Genomic DNA, 17814 nt, shown 5'->3' with positions numbered 1-17814 from the left:
ATAGTATAATGCTAAGCAAAATAAGTCAGTCAGGGAAAGACAAATACCATATGACTTTATTCATATTTAGAATTCAAGAAATAGAACAAATGAACAAAAGGGGGAGAAAAAGAGAGACAATCAAACCAAGAAACAGACTCTTAACTATAGAGAACAAACTGATAATTACCAGAAGGGAGTGGGTGGGGGGGGCAGGGGGGTCAAGTAGGTGATGGGGATTAAGGAGGGCACTTGTTGTAAGGAACCCTGGGTATTGTATGGAAGTGTTAAATCATTACATTGTACACATGAAACTAATGTAACACTGTATGTTAACTAACTGGAATTTAAATAAAAGCTTTTTTAAAAAAGAAAATAATAAAATTTTACTTCCATAAATATCTAGTCATTTGAAGAAAAAATGCCCTCCATTTCCTTTAATATTAGATCAAACCTTTATGATTTGCTAAGATCTCCATCTCAAATCTGATAAAGTGTTGTAATATTCAGGAGAAGAAACCCTAGTTCTCATTTGGAATCTGCAGTGCATTATATAGGGCCATAAAAGGTTAGACTTCCTTAATAGCTGTTTCTACTTTTGGTTAAGTTCTCACATTCACATTCCAATTTAGAGACATCAAACATTGTAGACATTCTGGCACCAAAAGGTCTTTAATACAGTCATATTCTAAGACTTCGGGACAATTAGGTTACTCATCATTTTCCATTTTCTAGCTATTAAGCTCCATTCCCTTAATTTCAGTCTCTATCACCAGTCTGGCTGTTTCTCTCATTGCTTCCTGCCCTGCCTGGGCATATATACTACCATGTAAGTCAACTCCAATACATTCTGCTCACTGCTGCCAGGTTCATCTTATTGAAGTGTAACTCTGACTCTGTAAATATTTACTTGAAGCTCCTTCCTGGTTACTTACAAATATGGCAGTCAGTGTTACAAGAGAATGATCCTATTTTATCTTCCTACTCTTATACTCTATTATTTCTCTTTATGTATCATATATCCTAGCCAAATCAAAGAATAAATCTAGCAACATCTTCCATGCTTTTCAACATCTTGCCAGATTCCTCTACTATTTCTGCCATCTCAATACCTTTGCCAATAATAATTATATCTCTCCTTTTAAGTCCATTCAGTTGTTACTGTCTTCAACCAAATCTCAGTCTCTTCTGGAGTTTCCCTAGCAGCCCTTTGATTACATACTTGTTATTATATTCTTCTTTCTAATATAATTACTTCTGTATTAGTTGACTGTTTCCCCTGTTGGAATGTGAGTTTCTTAATGTAAAAAATTAGGTATGCAAACAGAATGAGTAAATAGATTCCAGGTAGTGGGATCACTATGCACAAAGTCTCATAGGTGAGAGAAAGTTTAAGTGTTTAGGAACTATAAGTAATTGAAGATTCATGCTATAGAATTTAGTTCCAATTTTAAGCATAATGAGAAGTTTTCCAAAGCTTTTAAGGAGTCTTCAAATGTTTTGTTTTTTTTTTTCAAAAGGAGATGGTGGTAGAATTTGTACTATGTATTAGACACAGAGAATTACTGAAATGAGAATCAAGAGATCTAATTCTTTGTCTTACCTGTAGGAAAGTTTCTGTGCTCATTTATTACACTAACAAATCCAATCACAGTGAAATGTCTCCAAGACCTGTAAGAATATCTGGAAAATAAGTGAATGTGCATGTGTGTGTGTGTGAGGGCAATCCTGTCAGGATTTATCTTTTTTTTTTAATATTAAAATTTCATTAGAAATGTTTGTTTGAACAAAGAATTCAAGGTTAAAAAACAAACCTTACAGTTAAAAAAAAAAAAGCAGTATAGAATTTGAAATCTGACTTGCCTTTTAGATTTAAAATGACCCTACTAAAAGTTTAAGCCTACTTATTAAATAAGAGTTGAGGACCTTTAATTCAATCATTTAGAAATGTGTCAAAGCTCTCCTTCCCTCCACACTAATGTTTCTAACTTTTCTTGGGTTTCTTTGCTGCTAGATAAATTCCAGTGAATTATCTTGATGGTTAAAATATTTGATCCTGTATGGATGTAACTTAAAGCATGACCAAGTTCAGATTTCTAGTATTTTACTTCCAGGAAGTGGTTTAGGTATTGGATAGATGTACTTCAAGGCACTGAGGAAATGAAATGCCAAAATAAATCTCTCTGCTATTAAATCAGCCTTCCATTCATCCCAAAACCTGACACATGAACTAAGTGTTGGGGGCTGGAAGGCAAGATGCAGGACAAACATGAAACATTTTCCAAGTGGATCCATTTTACTGGTTTACTTTAAAAAGACGAACCCCCAAATACTGTGGAATTGAAAGCAACGTTCATATTTTTAAAGATAAAATACAGAAACTTGGTGGGTTTTGTTTTTTGTTTTGTTTTGTTTTTTGTTTTTTTTTTTTTTGGCTTGAGCTCTCAAACTTTGCTTTCCTTAGCAATTTTAGTGGGCAAGATTGAGAATTATTCTTTTTAGTTATCATCAGCTCAAAAATGTGTTAACTACTTATGAAAATTATAAAATATTTTCATATGTTAAACCTTCCCTCCACCCAAATTAAAATGGGAACTCTAGATGTTTATTTTCTGTGATGATGTGCCTGGTCAGATTTCTATGATCCTGCCAAAAGCTTTTATATATATATAGATATATATATAGAGAGAGATATATATATATATATAGATATATATATAGATATATATATATTTATATATATATGTATATATTTTCTAATAACCTCCTGTTGTGCTGAATAAGAACATGACTAAAGACTAGGAAACTGGAATTTTGATACAGCTAATCTCTTTAAATTATACTTCTTTTTTTGCTTATATGTGCCTCATGCCATTTCAAAATAAGCATTTTATGTTAGACTCAGGGTGTCATGGTAGCCCCATGATGCATTTTTTAATGCAAATTCTTCATGGTATAATAGCAAGGCTTTAGTAAGTTATTACAAAACCTTTGCCTTACTATTACAACTGTGATTTCATTTATATTTCTCTTCTTCTTCATAAAAATAGTAATATGCCCAACACTTTTATGGGGCAAATTATAATATTATCTAATATGATACCTTGAGAAATCATTTTTTTTCTTTTTAACAAGACTGATGTGCTACAAATAGAATTTTCTAAAAGAATCAGAGGATGTCAAGAGTTCACAAATTTTGTTTGAATATAATCCATTGTAAAATGGAACATGCAATGAGATTTAGGCTTGAGAATCTTTATTCTGAACGAATATAACTTTCACATTCTATGAATTTTGATATTGAATTAAGCACTTACTTTATATCGGTATTCATATTTTAAGTTTCTTTAGTATTAAACACCGTACATGTTATCTTTTTATTGTTTTCAGATGGTTGTTAAATATATTTTCTTGCATGGGTTTTGATACTTGAAATTACTGTTAGAATTAGGGCATTTTAGATTTGAGTATTGCAGAAGTTGAAAGAAAGGGGCACCCCAGTGTCAGATACTATGTTGTCAGTCTCACATGGTGATACTCACCATCATGGACTTACCATGGACTTATGTTTTTCCCTATTATACGGTTTGTTAGTCTTCAGAGATGCCAATGTAGGTTGTGCCAGTTCTTAAACATTTTTGCAGGAAACTCTTAGAACTGTTCAGATTGACATCACTACAAAGTCTTGATCTCAGCTTCAACTATTACTTAAGATTCTAAGCAATCATCCTATATTTCTCTAATCATCTGTATACCATTAACCACATCAAGTTTTTATTTATTTATTTTTTTAAATAAAAATATTTAAAAATTGTGTGCAGGGGCACCTGGGTGGCTCAGTCGGTTAAGCGTCCGACTTCACCCGGGTCACGATCTCGCGGTCCGTGAGTTCGAGCCCCGCATCAGGCTCTGGGCTGATGGCTCAGAGCCTGGAGCCTGCTTCCGATTCTGTGTCTCCCTCTTTCCCTGCCCTTCCCCCGTTCATATCTGTCTCTCTCTGTCTCAAAAATAATAAATAAACGTTAAAAAAATTAAAAAAAAAATTGTGTGCACACACAGGGGCAGGAAAGGGGCAGAGAGAGGGAGAGAGAATCTGATGGCACAGACCCTGATGCAGGGCTCGATCTCAGAAATCATGAGAGCATGACCTGAGCTGAAATCAAGAGTCAGACTTTTAACCAACTGAGCCACTCAGGCACACCAAACATATGAAGTTTTTAACAAGTTGAATTTCCTCCTCACCTTTACTTCACAGAAATAATAAAAATTTTGAGCTTTATTCAATATCTGTTCACCAAATTAACAAATCTACCTATAGCTGTGCCTAGCCTAGCCTTTCCCTCTTCCTTCCTCTTGAAATGGAAGACCTGTTACACCTCTAGTATAAGGTAGATACTTTAGATCTCAAATCCTTAACACTTCCTGGATTCTCAAGGACTTTGTTATATCAATTACCTTTTCTCTCTTCTGTATCCTCAAGCTTACTCTGTCTACTGAATTATTTTCAGAAGCACTTAAGTATATCAGATATCAGTTTTACTCCACAGAAGCTACTAGGCTCTTAATCACCTAGCCTTCTCCTCTCCTCCTTCCCTTCAAGGGCAAACTCCTGGAAAGGGATGGATGGTTACGGTACCTACTACTTCTTCGTCTAATATTAACCAACCACAAACATTTCATTAAATTCACCACCACTTCATTGGACCTCCTCTCTTAGCATTATATACATGTGCTAATTACTACCTTCTTGTTGAGACACTTTTTAGGTATTTCTCCAACCACTCTGGCTAACTAGCCTCAGCCTCTTTTCAGACACCCCTTTATCCAATCTTTAAATGCTGATCTCTGTTTTGTTCTAAATTCCAAATAACAACTACATTCTGATCATCCCTAGTTGTATATATACAGCTTAGAACCTATCCTATATTTCAACACATTTATCCACTATCCTACTAAATATCACTATATGCTTGTCCTACTAGTACTTTACATGAATTGTGTCATTATTTCTAGTAAGCTTGCTCTTCCTGCTGTATTCCTTTATTTATGTGTTGTTTTTTTTTTTGAACAACACCGACAGTCACCAAATGCCCCAGATAAGCCAAAAATTGAGTGCTGTGTTTGACTACTCACTCTCCTCACCACCCTCATCTATTTAGCCATCAGAGCCTGAGGATTCTACTTCCCGAAGCACTTTCAACAGTTCAACAGAAGCTAGTTCGAAATCGAGTTCTGTACTTCCGCAACACCTCTTCAAACTGGTCTTTTTCCTCCAGCCTTCGCTTTACTCTCACTACCTTCATTTCCAAGTTCTCCACACTGTAGCTACTGTTATTACACTAAAATCCAAATCTTGTTCTGTCATTTGTTAAGTTAAATCTTTGCTACTGTAAGTTAATTATTAAAGATGTGTATGCGAGTCAAAACTCAACAAGATGAGCTGTTTGACCTTCACAGACCCAGCCTTATTATTCCCTCCAAAATTGTTACTATTTTGGTTCCTTTGTATGTGATAAATATACTTAATTTTGAGTGAGTATATCCTTGCATTCTTCATGCTTTCTGTTGAATTGTGAAAAGAAAAAATGCAAACATTTACAAAATACACAAAAAAGTCACTACACTATTGCACAGTTTTTACCAGGATGACTATAATATTTCACCACATCACCAACTTCTGTTATAAACTTAATTATTTTTCTGTGACTTCAAAACTTTTTATTGGTTATTCTCTCTTTTAGCAATTCAGTTTGTCAGTTTCCAGATACAGCTGAATTATCTAAAAATTTTAAAAGTGTCTTTTCTTTCCAAAACAACACAATTTTTATAATGAAAACTAATACTATTTAAAACCTAAGTTTCTCTACAGTAACATAAAAATTATGTGAAATATAAGATAATTTATACTTAAGAAAACTTCCTTCTACCGTCTTATCAGTATTTTCTAAAGGAACTATGATATGCCTTGGTAATATCAGATTGTTTTGGAAAGTTAACTAAACATGAGTAACTAAAAAAAAAAAACCTTGGATACTGCTTGTCCCTAGTACTATACAGGAAAAAAGTGTAAGGAAATGAGAAACTAGATACTATGCTAAGAATTACAGGAATATGTGTCCTGCTGACTGGCATTAATTATGCTACATTTCTGTGTCTTTTTTTCTGTTTTGTTTTAAAATAAAGGAGGAAATATATGTAGAGCAGATGAGTTTCTCTGCAATAATTCCCTTTGCAAACTACATTTCTGGGTGTGTGATGGAGAAGACGACTGTGGAGACAACTCAGATGAAGCCCCTGATATGTGTGGTATGGCATTTCACATGAGTCTAGATTTTACTCTCACCTCTGAATCAAATGCACTGGCATGAGTCAATGAAGTGGTGAGGCGAACCACAAAGCCTGCCATCCTGTGGTTAGGTAGATAAAGTAAAACCACAGATACAGCTTTTGTTCAGGCAATAAGAGATTACCCTGTCCAACAGCTGATGAATTTACAGAGAACCCTCTTAAATCTGAACTTGCACATGTCAACACTACTCAAAGATAGGTATGGTCTGAACTATATAAGTTTCATATGAAGACTTCGGCTTTGTACCAAAGTGGTCCTTTAGGCTAAATCATTTTTTTTTTTTTGGACAGATAACCACATGGAAAAAATGTGAATAATAAAATCATGTAGTTCCACAAGTTACCCACTACTGAGACCAAGGTTGTTCAGAGAAGGAAGATCTATATGAAGATAATATGTGAATATATTAATATATTTAACATGTAAATATATCATTATATTTTAATATTTAAATATATTAAAATATATATTATTTATACATATATATTCTATGTTATAAATATAAATATATTAATAGATTTTTATATATATTTAGATGTAGGCAGGGAACTGAAATTAGGAGTTATTTAATATTTTAATCTTAAAATCCTGAAAAAGTTATTGTTTCTTCAAATTCAAGTTACTTTTAACTGATAATTGTCAACAGCGTACTTACACAACCAACAACTATCAACGTCCAATTTTCTTATATGTAGCAGAAATATTTAGCCCTTATTATTATTATTTGTATCTAATCTCAGCAAAAATGTATTTTACCACTAATTTAAAGAAAAATACTACTACTTTGGATACAATTAAATAGCACATCAGGTGAATTAAAGAAAACATAGACTGAGTGAGTATACATACTCAAATTCTTTGTTCTGTTTGGTGCACCAGGTTAAACCAATATTTTTGAATAGATGATGACATTGAATACTGACATTACAATTGAATAAAAATTTCAAAACAAGAAGACAGCTTTATTTTTAAAGGGATTTAAAACATAAAAATGACAGTTTTTGGAGAGTGTTCTCTGCAGGCACAACTGATGAGAGACATAACTAAGTTTCAATTTTTGTGTTACATAATCTTGCAAAATGGATTCTAGAGAATCACTAGAGATTATATTGTGTCTGAATTATAATATACGGAAAATACGAACTTATCTACCAGTTTCGAGCCAGAACCTATTATTTTTATAAATTATGTATATATATAAAATTATATATGTGTATATATTTATGTAATTATTTTTCTATTGTCTATTCAACTTCCGCACACAATTAGTGAGTAGAATAGCAAATGGTCGCTAACTAATTAACCATGTGAGGCTCCAGAGTCAGAGCCCCAGGACTACTTTCAGGGCCAGAAAGTGAGTCTCAGTGACAGCTGCTGGAAAACTTAAACTACATCCAGCTTGATTCTGTGCATGTTTTTACATTCCCCTCGGTCATCAGTATAAACATTGAGTCAATCTGTTATGTACCAGCGACTGTGCTAAGTAATTGGGATTATTAAAAAAAAAAATGAACAGCACATGGTTCTCTCTGACAAGATCTTAATCTGACTGTACAAATCGTAATTTTCATACATTGTATTTCAAGAAATGGTGGAATTAAGTAAAAGGTATAAGTAAGATAGAGAGGAATAAGATGAAGTCTACATAAAGAGGAATTCAGAAAGCTACAGTTTTGAAGGATCTAAACTAAAATACACTGTAGACATTATGAACAACGTGAAGAAAAGTGTCATTCATTCACTTAATAACTATTTGTTAAGTTAGAGACTATTATTATTTTTAGTAATATAATGATGAGAGAAACAGACATGGACCCTGACTTCACAGAACTGAGAATCTAGTAGAATAGGGATTCAAATGATCTAAAAAAAATATATGGCTACAAATGATGATACATGCATTGACAAAAAAGTAGAGTAAGTTATAAAAGAATAGACCCAGAGGGCTTTTATTCAATCTTGGGTTATGGAAAATAACATTTGAGTTACAGTCTGAGAGATAAATCATTGCCAAGTAGGTGAAAGGGATGGGGTGGAGGGAAGGTGGATGACACAATGTTGTAGACAAAGGAAACAAGATGTAGACAGACCCTGAAGCAAAGCAATCCATAGCTTACTGGAGGAACTGAAAGATCCATGTACTTGGAGCGTGCAGAACGGGTAGATATTGGTTTCAGATGAAACTGAAGAGACAGAAGAGTCTAGAACCTTGTAAATCTCTATAAGGATTTTTAGGTTTAGCCTAAAAACAATTAAGAATACTAAAACATTTTAAGCAGAACAGTTCTATAGTCCTATTTATATTTTACAAATACTGGATAGAAAGGTGCAAGTTTAAGTAAGATAATTGCTATACTCTAGGCAGGCCATGCTGTTAGCTTGGATTAAGATAATGATAGCACATGATGGCAAATATACCACAGATCTGAAGGTGGTTTGAAAAACAAAATAAATTGGATTAAATAATAGAGTAGATATATGGGGCAAGGGAGAGGAAGTTACTAAGTATAATGTATAAGGTGTTTTTGTTTGCACCGTTGAATACATGGGGAACATAGGAAGAGGAACAGTATTGTAAGTAAAGATTAAACGCCTGGTTTGAGAGACATTTGAGGAGACATTCAAGTATAGATTTCAAGTAGGCCCTAGATATTCGGTTCTGAAGTTTAAAAAGCTGATCTAGAGTTATAAATTTGAGAGTCAGAATGGATACTATGGAATTCTATGGGATAAAAAAGAGTCAGAATAGAATGGGAACAATGAATATTAAGGAATACCATGGTGTGAAAAAGAGAAAAAGGCCAGATAATCCAGATTATTTGTACTAAAGTGAGTTTCTAAGTTCTTAGAACAGTGTTAAAAGTATAATAAGTTACCAGTAAATATTTGTCAAAGAGCATGGGATCAACTGTCAATAGAGAGGGAAGTAAAGACAAAACCATTGGAGAATAGGAAAAGGTTGATAAATCAATGAGATAAAGTTTTACCATAGACAGAAAAAGGATATTAATGAGACTGGTTGAACTAGAAAGTTGGGAAAGTAAGAGGTGGTGGGCAGAACTTGCAGCATTCAAATTAGTGGCTTTGTAAACGAAGCAATTGGAGGAAACAGTATATCCAGGTGCACTTATGTGGATCAGTTAGTGTTCTTACCTGCAAGCAACAGGAAATGTCATTGACTGAATTAAGAAGAGAAATTTCTTGAAATCTTCCAATCTTCACAACCTTCTAGGGCAGTGGGTGGCTTAGGTGAATTAGAGTAAGAGGTCATTGGGTATGAGAAACTCAAGGCTCTAAGAGGTACAGCTATTGGTCGGTTTGTTCATGTGGATATTGATGTCATCTAGGATGTGGAAATGAGTTTGGATGGAGAGCAATGACTATGAAGGGTGGTGCTACAGTCTTTGGTAAATTGGGGAGGGGGTGATGTTTACAATAAAGGTTGATGAGAAAATGGCAATAAGAAAGATGTATAATCAAATGCATAATAGTTTTTGTTTTTATTTTTTTAAATAGAGTGTGATGATGTAACAAATTTCTGAAAGCTAAATTAGGAACTTAAGGGTGTATTTAAACATGAGATAATATGAGGTTTGAGTAATTTAAGAGACATTCCTAAAAGACCTAAAGGGGAAGAATTATGCTTGGAGTGGGAACCAGATTTCAATTAAACCAAGGAGGTCAAGAAAGAAGGAGTATGGCATATTTAAGGAGCTAATAAAGTAATATTGCTGGAATTTTAAGAGATACAAGGGATGAGTCTGTAGGAGTGACAGGGACAAAGTAATGATCAGTCTATTATGCCATGTAAAGTATCTTAAATATTATTCTGTAAGTGCTGGATAACTGTGGAAGAGATGATCAGATTAATGTGTCAGGTGGATTCTTCTGGTATCTTTTGGAAGATCTTACATTGGGCAGTGAAATGAAGACATTTAGGGTTCTACTTCAGTTTTCTCTGTAAGAGATAATGAAGAGCCAAGGTATTGTAACTGGTATGCATGGAAAGAAGAAGGCAAGTTTGGGGACTGTATCAGCAGGACTGTTGACTAATAAGAGTTGAAGGCCAATAAGTAGAATGCTTTAGAATAATCCCAGACTGTGGCTATGATGTACTACTAACTGAACTATGGAAATAACACATAGTTTATGCTCAGGGAGAAGGAAGTAATGGGAAGGTGATAAAGAATGGGGTTTTGACTTACTGAATTTGAAATTCTTGAGGGGATATCCTATAATCAATTATGAGATACTAGAATTAGACAGTGAATTGAAAGTTTGAAGGGTACTGTGTCAAGTAAATCCATGAGAATGAGAAGATCAGCAGAGAATTCAAGAGTGAGAAGATCAGAAAACCAATGAAAGAGTCCTGGAGTATTCCACATGTACAGATAAAGAGTCATTTAGAGATGTTTCCTACCCCAAGGGTGGAAGTCTTCAGTTAGATAATGATGGATAGGACAGGATAAAATTCTCCAGCTTTCACTGTTGTCTCTTTTACACACACACACACACACACACACACACACACACACACACACAGATACATATATACACACATATTAAAAATAAATAACAGGGGCGCCTGGGTGGCGCAGTCGGTTAAGCGTCCGACTTCAGCCAGGTCACGATCTCGCGGTCCGTGAGTTCGAGCCCCGCGTCGGGCTCTGGGCTGATGGCTCAGAGCCTGGAGCCTGTTTCCCATTCTGTGTCTCCCTCTCTCTCTGCCCCTCCCCCGTTCATGCTGTGTCTCTCTCTGTCCCAAAAATAAATAAACGTTGAAAAAAAAAATTAAAAAAAATAAAATAAAATAAATAAATAAATAAATAACAAATATCATTTATGTGACTCAAATACATATTCACACATTTCTGTACAGAAACACAGAGTAAGAAACACAGTTATAGTATTGTTGGGACATTTTTTTCACTGGATGACCTATTTTCAAATTTGGGCCTGTAACATATGCTTGCTCAAGCTCTCTTCTGTGTGAAATTGCTCTTTCAAATAGCTAAGTGTCCTGCCATGTTGTATAAACTGCAGGCATAAATTAATTTGGCACACCAAGTGAAGTCAGCTAAGATAAGGCATCTGGAAATGAGACCATGAAGTTTGGCTCTTTTTCTTACTTTATTTCATTGCAGCTGTGTACTCTTTTCTGTAGTTAGTATAAATAACTAGGATCATAGCTTCTATTATCACACATTTTCTAGTACCTGCATGTAGGCAATTTCCACAACAAAAGATATTCATAAAAACTAGATTATGGATTTCAAAAGAAGGAAACAACAAAAAAAGAAAGACCAAAACAAACAAACAAACAAAAGAATTGTAAGTCGTGACCCAAAGGAACTGCTTTCTCTTTTTCTTTTTTTTTTTTTCAGCCATGTTTCTTTGCCCACCCACAAGACCACACAGATGCAGAAATAACAGAATATGCCTGCAGCCTGAGCAAATGTGCAATGGGATTGATGACTGTGGGGACAATTCCGATGAAGATCACTGTGGTGGTAAATCCATTTAATGTGAAATAATTGGTTCAGTGACAGCTACAAGATAATATAATGGTTTGGGGGCTCAAAAAATTAAAATGAAGTATTTTCCATGTGGCATGTCTGAGGGTATTTTTTTTTTCAGACACTTGCTTTTCTGACAAGGTATGAAAATAATCTGCTAACATTCATTTGAATAGTAGAGCTATGTGGCTTTATGCAAAGTCTCTGCTAGTCTGTAAATCTCTATTGGTTATACACACTTTATTCCAGAAAATACTGCAAGAGAGAAAAAACATGGTGGTTTCAAAAGGTTCTCTGTTAAACAGCTCCTGGAGGGGAGAGTGCTGACAAAGATTGTATGTCTGTATACACAATCCTTTCTTCACAGTTGTGAAATTAACAAAACTCTTAAAACCAAAGGCTTTACTAATGTATGCAGGAAAATGATTTTGTGACAAACCCTGACTGGAACTGGTCTGAGGAAGTTTGTATTACTTTAAAAAGAAAGTCCCATTTAGGGTGAAATTCAAACATTTTCTTGTGGAAATACAGCGTTCCTTATTACAGGGTGAATGAACTGTTATTTTTCTGAAAGTCCAGAATTTCACAATCTTTTTATTTGGCCTACGAGCTTCAAATAAATGATCATGGAGCCATATTTTTCATAGTGTTTAGTAAGAACCTGTTAATTTACTCAATAAATTTGTTTTGGGGGCATCTGGGTGGCTCATTTGGTTAAGCACCTGACTTTGGCTCAGGTCATGATCTCACAGTTTCAGAGCCCTGCGTCCAGCTCTGTGCTAACAATGAGGAGCCTAGAGCCTGCTTTGGATTCTGTGTCTCCCTCTCTCTCTCTGCCCCTCATCTACTTGTGCTCTCTCTCTTTCTCTCTTTCTCTCTCAGAAATAATAAATGAATAAACTTAAAAATGATTTAAAACATGTGTTTTTATTCTTTGAAGCACTAATCATTTTTAATGACTTTATAGGTAAGCTTACATACAAAGCAAGACCATGTAAAAAAGATGAGTTTGCTTGCAATAATAAAAAATGTATCCCTATGGACCTCCAGTGTGATCAACTTGATGACTGTGGAGATGGTTCAGATGAACAAGGCTGCAGAATAAGTGAGTTTATATTCTGTTAAAGTGTAGCAAGATTCAAGTTCAATTTCTACTTCAACATGACTAAAATTTTCCTTACTGGTGTAACAAAATACTGTTTTCAAAGGCTTACTTGATGCCTTTTTTTTTTGTAAGCCTTTGCCAAAGCAGCCTTAGAATGCAAGTTAAATTAATATCAGAAAGCATGAGATGGAAGAAGTTGATTTTAGAATGACTATCCTTGTTAGTACTGAACCTGAGATCTCAGTATCCAATTACAGACTTTGATGTCAGCAAATAAATCTATATTCCTTAATATTTTATTTTATAAAGTATAAATTTAATAATTTTTTTGCCTCTTACAATATTTGAGTGAAAGATGGTCAAGGTCTTAATAATTTATTCCATGTTTTAAAATTTTAATCCATTGCCAAGTTATTCTTAAAGAAGACATTATCATTTTATGTCTTAGAGTGTGATGATATTTGACTTATTAGACCTTGGTTATTTTTGTGTTTGATATTTGATATGTGATTTTCCACATTAAGAAAAATAACCTAACTTATGACTCTAAATTCAGATTTCTCATAAAAGTCATAAAATACTTCCTATTATGGGGTCTCATTTCTTCACATTATGCATCTGAATTATTCCTCACTCAGTGATGAAACAATACCCACCAGGATATGGTCACATATATCTCAACTGAGGTCTAAGTCTACTGGTGTACCTTAATTAATTATAAAATATTCAAGAATCAGTGGGATGAATAATGGTTACAATTCTCATAATTAAAGTTCTCATATTTCAAAATTATTTGATATATGGAAGTAAAATAGAGCTAATTCAACATTATTTTCATGATAATTTTCCTCTCATTTATTTGCATTCTAAAATGTTTTCTGGAAGGGTGCCTGGGTGGCTTAGTCAGTTAAGTGTCTGACTCTTCATCTCAGCTCAGGTCTTCATCTCAGGGTCATGGGTTCAAGCCCCAGGTTGGACTCCATTCTGGCTGTAGAGCCTACTTAAAAAAAAAAAAAAAAGTTTTCTGGAATTGGAGATAAAGCTATGAAATTGCAACTACTATGCTGGAATTACAAATAACACATGGTCTGCCCTGACTTTTTTAACATTCCACTACCACTGGAGCGTGTTCCTCCTCGAATATATTTTCAAGCGAAAAAAAATGTTAAGAACTGATGATTTAGCATACTTGCTTCAGTAACATGGTAGTACCCTTGACCGAATTCCTGAGTACTAAATTTAGGTTAGCAATCAATGCCCACATCTTTAGGTAGCTTCTAGGAAACCATTTGATTCCTAGAGAAGGATGTAGTACTCATATATCATAACATTGCAGTGATAACTTGTCATTAGAAATATTGACTCTTGACTTCCTTTTACATAGTAGTGTACTTCAATCACAGCTATAAATATCAGCTATTGACAGTTTGGCCTAAACTATATTTAATATAAATGAGTTCAGTTTTTTATCTGCTTCTATACCTGTATAAGAAATAAGGGCTTATATAAAGAGAAGATCATAATCTTATAAATTCAAGAAGAGTTATCTATGGAATAATAAACGTAATTTCAAATTAAGAAAAAAAGTAAACTCCCACTTCAGGAATTAGAATTATATTAGTTTTGGGGCGCCTGGGTGGCGCAGTCGGTTAAGCGTCCGACTTCAGCCAGGTCACGATCTCGCGGTCCGGGAGTTCGAGCCCCGCGTCGGGCTCTGGGCTGATGGCTCAGAGCCTGGAGCCTGTTTCCGATTCTGTGTCTCCCTCTCTCTCTGCCCCTCCCCCGTTCATGCTCTGTCTCTCTCTGTCCCAAAAATAAATAAACGTTGAAAAAAAAAATTTTTTTTTAAAAATAAAAAAAAAAAAGAATTATATTAGTTTTGATGGTATTTTTAAATCCTAGCTCCTGCTGAATATACCTGTGAAGATAATGTGAATCCGTGTGGAGATGATGCATATTGTAATCAAATAAAAACATCTGTTTTTTGTCGCTGTAAGCCTGGATTTCAGAGAAACATGAAAAACAGACAGTGTGAAGGTATAGTACATTTCCTCAACAGCTTGCTCTTAAATCTTTAGGTAATAAAAGACTCATGAGGCTGCTAAATTGTGAGATGACATGGGACTGATTTTCATCAGAATGGTGTGTGTCCACGGGATGCCATTTTACCTACAAGAGTGGAAGTCCTTGGGGTCAAGAGCCTGTTTTGTTTGCATGGCTAAGCTAACCATTTCTGGGGCTACAAAGCCTTTTCTATAGCAGATTCAGACCTGTAGGAATTTCAATTGTACTGTTACAACTCTGTTTTGAAATGCAAATAACAAAATTGCTGGTTCAGGAACTATTGAAGAATTAGAGACACTTCATGAAAGAACATGTTTATAATGACCCATTTCTCTTGAGTTGTGGCATTTACAGTGCTGCAATAGGTAATTCACTTTAGAGAACTGTGGGCTTTTGTCCTAACACCATGTCTTAAACAGTGCTTTATATTATCTAGAGTGCCTTCTAAAATTTAAAGACAGGATCTAAGTAAATCTCTGTCAATTTACTTGAGATCATTTAAAACTTGAGCATATAGGATAGCCAGGATCTCATAGTAAATTATAGGTAAATATAACATACGTCAGACCTTTAACTATAGAACCATGAAATACAGACCTATATATACGTACTACCAGTTTTGCCGCTAAATTGGTATCATTGTGATTAGAGCCAAACCTAAATTGTGTTAAGTCTGGCTTCTCTAGGCTAAATTCAAGTGATAAAGTGCTTTCACCTACCAGCTTTCTTCTCTACTATCTCTGATATTCTGGGATAAAGAAAAGTGATTTTGTGTTGTGTTAATCAAAATGAGATTATTGAAATGAATTAATTATATTCACCCAAAAGGGGAAGAAGTATGACCATGTCATATTTATGTGCATTTTGAATTATATACTTGTATGGATTATTCATGACATTTTATTTCTCCATTAACATGTGAACACTGAAAACTGACAGCCTAGGTTTTGTCTATTTTAATTAAAAAAAAAGCAGATTATTTCTCAAGACTATATTATTTATTTTCCCCCAGACACTTTGTATCAATTGTATATAAATGTGCACACACACACACACACACACCCTCCCTCTTCAAGATTTTAATTTCAAATAACATTAATTTTCTAACATTTATTTGTGAATAATGGGCTCTATTTCTGTATATACTTACTAAATTTAAAAATCCCATTCTCAAAAGTTTCTTTATTTTTAATTATATTCTTTGCAAGCTATAAGCTTCAACTATACTCTTCATTTTAAGTTGCTATAAATCCAGTATTTTTGTTGTGCAAATTAGCAACTTCTGAACTCCAATAAAATTTGTATCTTTACTAAATGAAGTTTTGATGGTAAGGAAAAGCAATTTGATTTGGTACGGAGGAAGGGAAAGACATTACTTTGATTCATAATTCAAAGAATTCAAATGTGTTTGTGTTCTTCCTATATAGCTCAAAAAGAGAATAAGAAATCACTATTTGATGTTAGAGTCAAAACACTTTAATTAGAATACAGAAAGGGAAGACAAATTAAAGAAAATAACAGCAGAGAAGTAGAAATGGATTAATAGTTACTATATGCCAGGCACTGTTCTAGGTACACGACATGTGTGAGATTCTTCCTCTCCCTTCAAAAGTTCACAGTACAGACATTAGTATATACATATATAATAAAAATATATGTGTATTTTTAAGTAATCTCTCTGTGCAACGTGGAATCACAACCCTGAGATCAAGAGTCACATGCTTTACCAACTGAGCCAACCAGACGACACCCTGACATTAGTATAGAGATGAGAGACAAGGAGAAAATGGTGATTCTGGCCAATATGAGACCATGGGAGGGATTTTGAATCCACATCAAACGGAAACCAAAAAAATCAAATAACATCCCGTTCAAAGTTACAGGTGTCAAACAAATCAAGTACATTTATTGTAATGCTTTTTTGATGGCTAAATGCTGATAAGATATACTTTGCCTTATCCCTGGTACAATATTCACTAACAATACAGTTTTCATCTCTTTACCCTACGTTTCAATCCAACACAGAAATGAATTGTTGTGAAAGTACTTAAGTTCACCTTGGGCAAAGTATCACAGTAGAGACAACAGCATCAGAAAGCCTTACACTGTCATTTGCAAGTGTTTGTGGGAAAGTCCTGATCTCTACCACTGAGGCTTTGGAACACAGTTGAGAGTTAAATGAAAGATCATTATTATTGCTGAGCTTAATCTTGAATTTTCTAATTCAAAAGAAGGGTTTATCTCACAGATTTATTACATAATTAGGGCAACTATACATGATATAAGAAGCAGAGGAATTATGCTGAGAAAGCAGTAATTCACCAGAATAACCTTTTGTCATTGCTGGCCCTGCTTAAGCCATTAAAATTAGAGGCATGTGTTAAGCCACAGAATATTGCCTGTGATTTATTTATTTATTACTTATGGCGTATGTATATTTATTTACTTATAGACATTCATAGTTTTGTTGTTGTTTATTTTACATAGCCCTTCTGGTAACATCATCACATCGTATTTTTGAAGCCGGAAGTGTGTTACAAAGTGTAACTATATCTTCACTTTTTACCAAGAATTGTGTAAAATGAAGGGAATAAAATAAATGAATAATAATTTAAACCCTCAAGGTACTGACAGTCAAGTAGGGGATATGAATATATGACCACATACACGAAATGTAGTATTTACAGGGCTGTAAGAGAGATACGGTGGAGAAGCTATGGGATGGATAGTCACTACCATCCCGTGGTGGAGAACAATGAAGGTTTTACTTCAGGTGGATCTTGACAGATGAGTATAAATTC

General features: G+C 34.3%; 1 protein-coding gene across 4 annotated transcripts in view; it reads left to right on the top strand.

Annotated features, from left to right (window-relative positions):
- The window catches only part of LRP1B (LDL receptor related protein 1B), a 1910230-nt gene that overhangs the window by 1759908 nt on the left and 132508 nt on the right, over positions 1–17814 (top strand). For all 4 annotated transcript variants that reach the window (XM_045479681.1, XM_045479680.1, XM_045479683.1 and 1 more), the window contains exons 72-75: positions 6163–6285; positions 11713–11838; positions 12812–12949; positions 14852–14986. In XM_045479681.1, coding sequence (XP_045335637.1) covers positions 6163–6285; positions 11713–11838; positions 12812–12949; positions 14852–14986 — 522 coding nt within the window. The remainder of the gene's footprint in view (positions 1–6162; positions 6286–11712; positions 11839–12811; positions 12950–14851; positions 14987–17814) is intronic.

This window comes from Leopardus geoffroyi, chromosome C1, assembly GCF_018350155.1.
Source record: "Leopardus geoffroyi isolate Oge1 chromosome C1, O.geoffroyi_Oge1_pat1.0, whole genome shotgun sequence".
NCBI lineage: Eukaryota > Metazoa > Chordata > Mammalia > Carnivora > Felidae > Leopardus > Leopardus geoffroyi.
The sequence above is the reverse complement of the archived record's forward strand: the minus strand, read 5'-3'. Positions and strand labels throughout refer to the sequence as shown.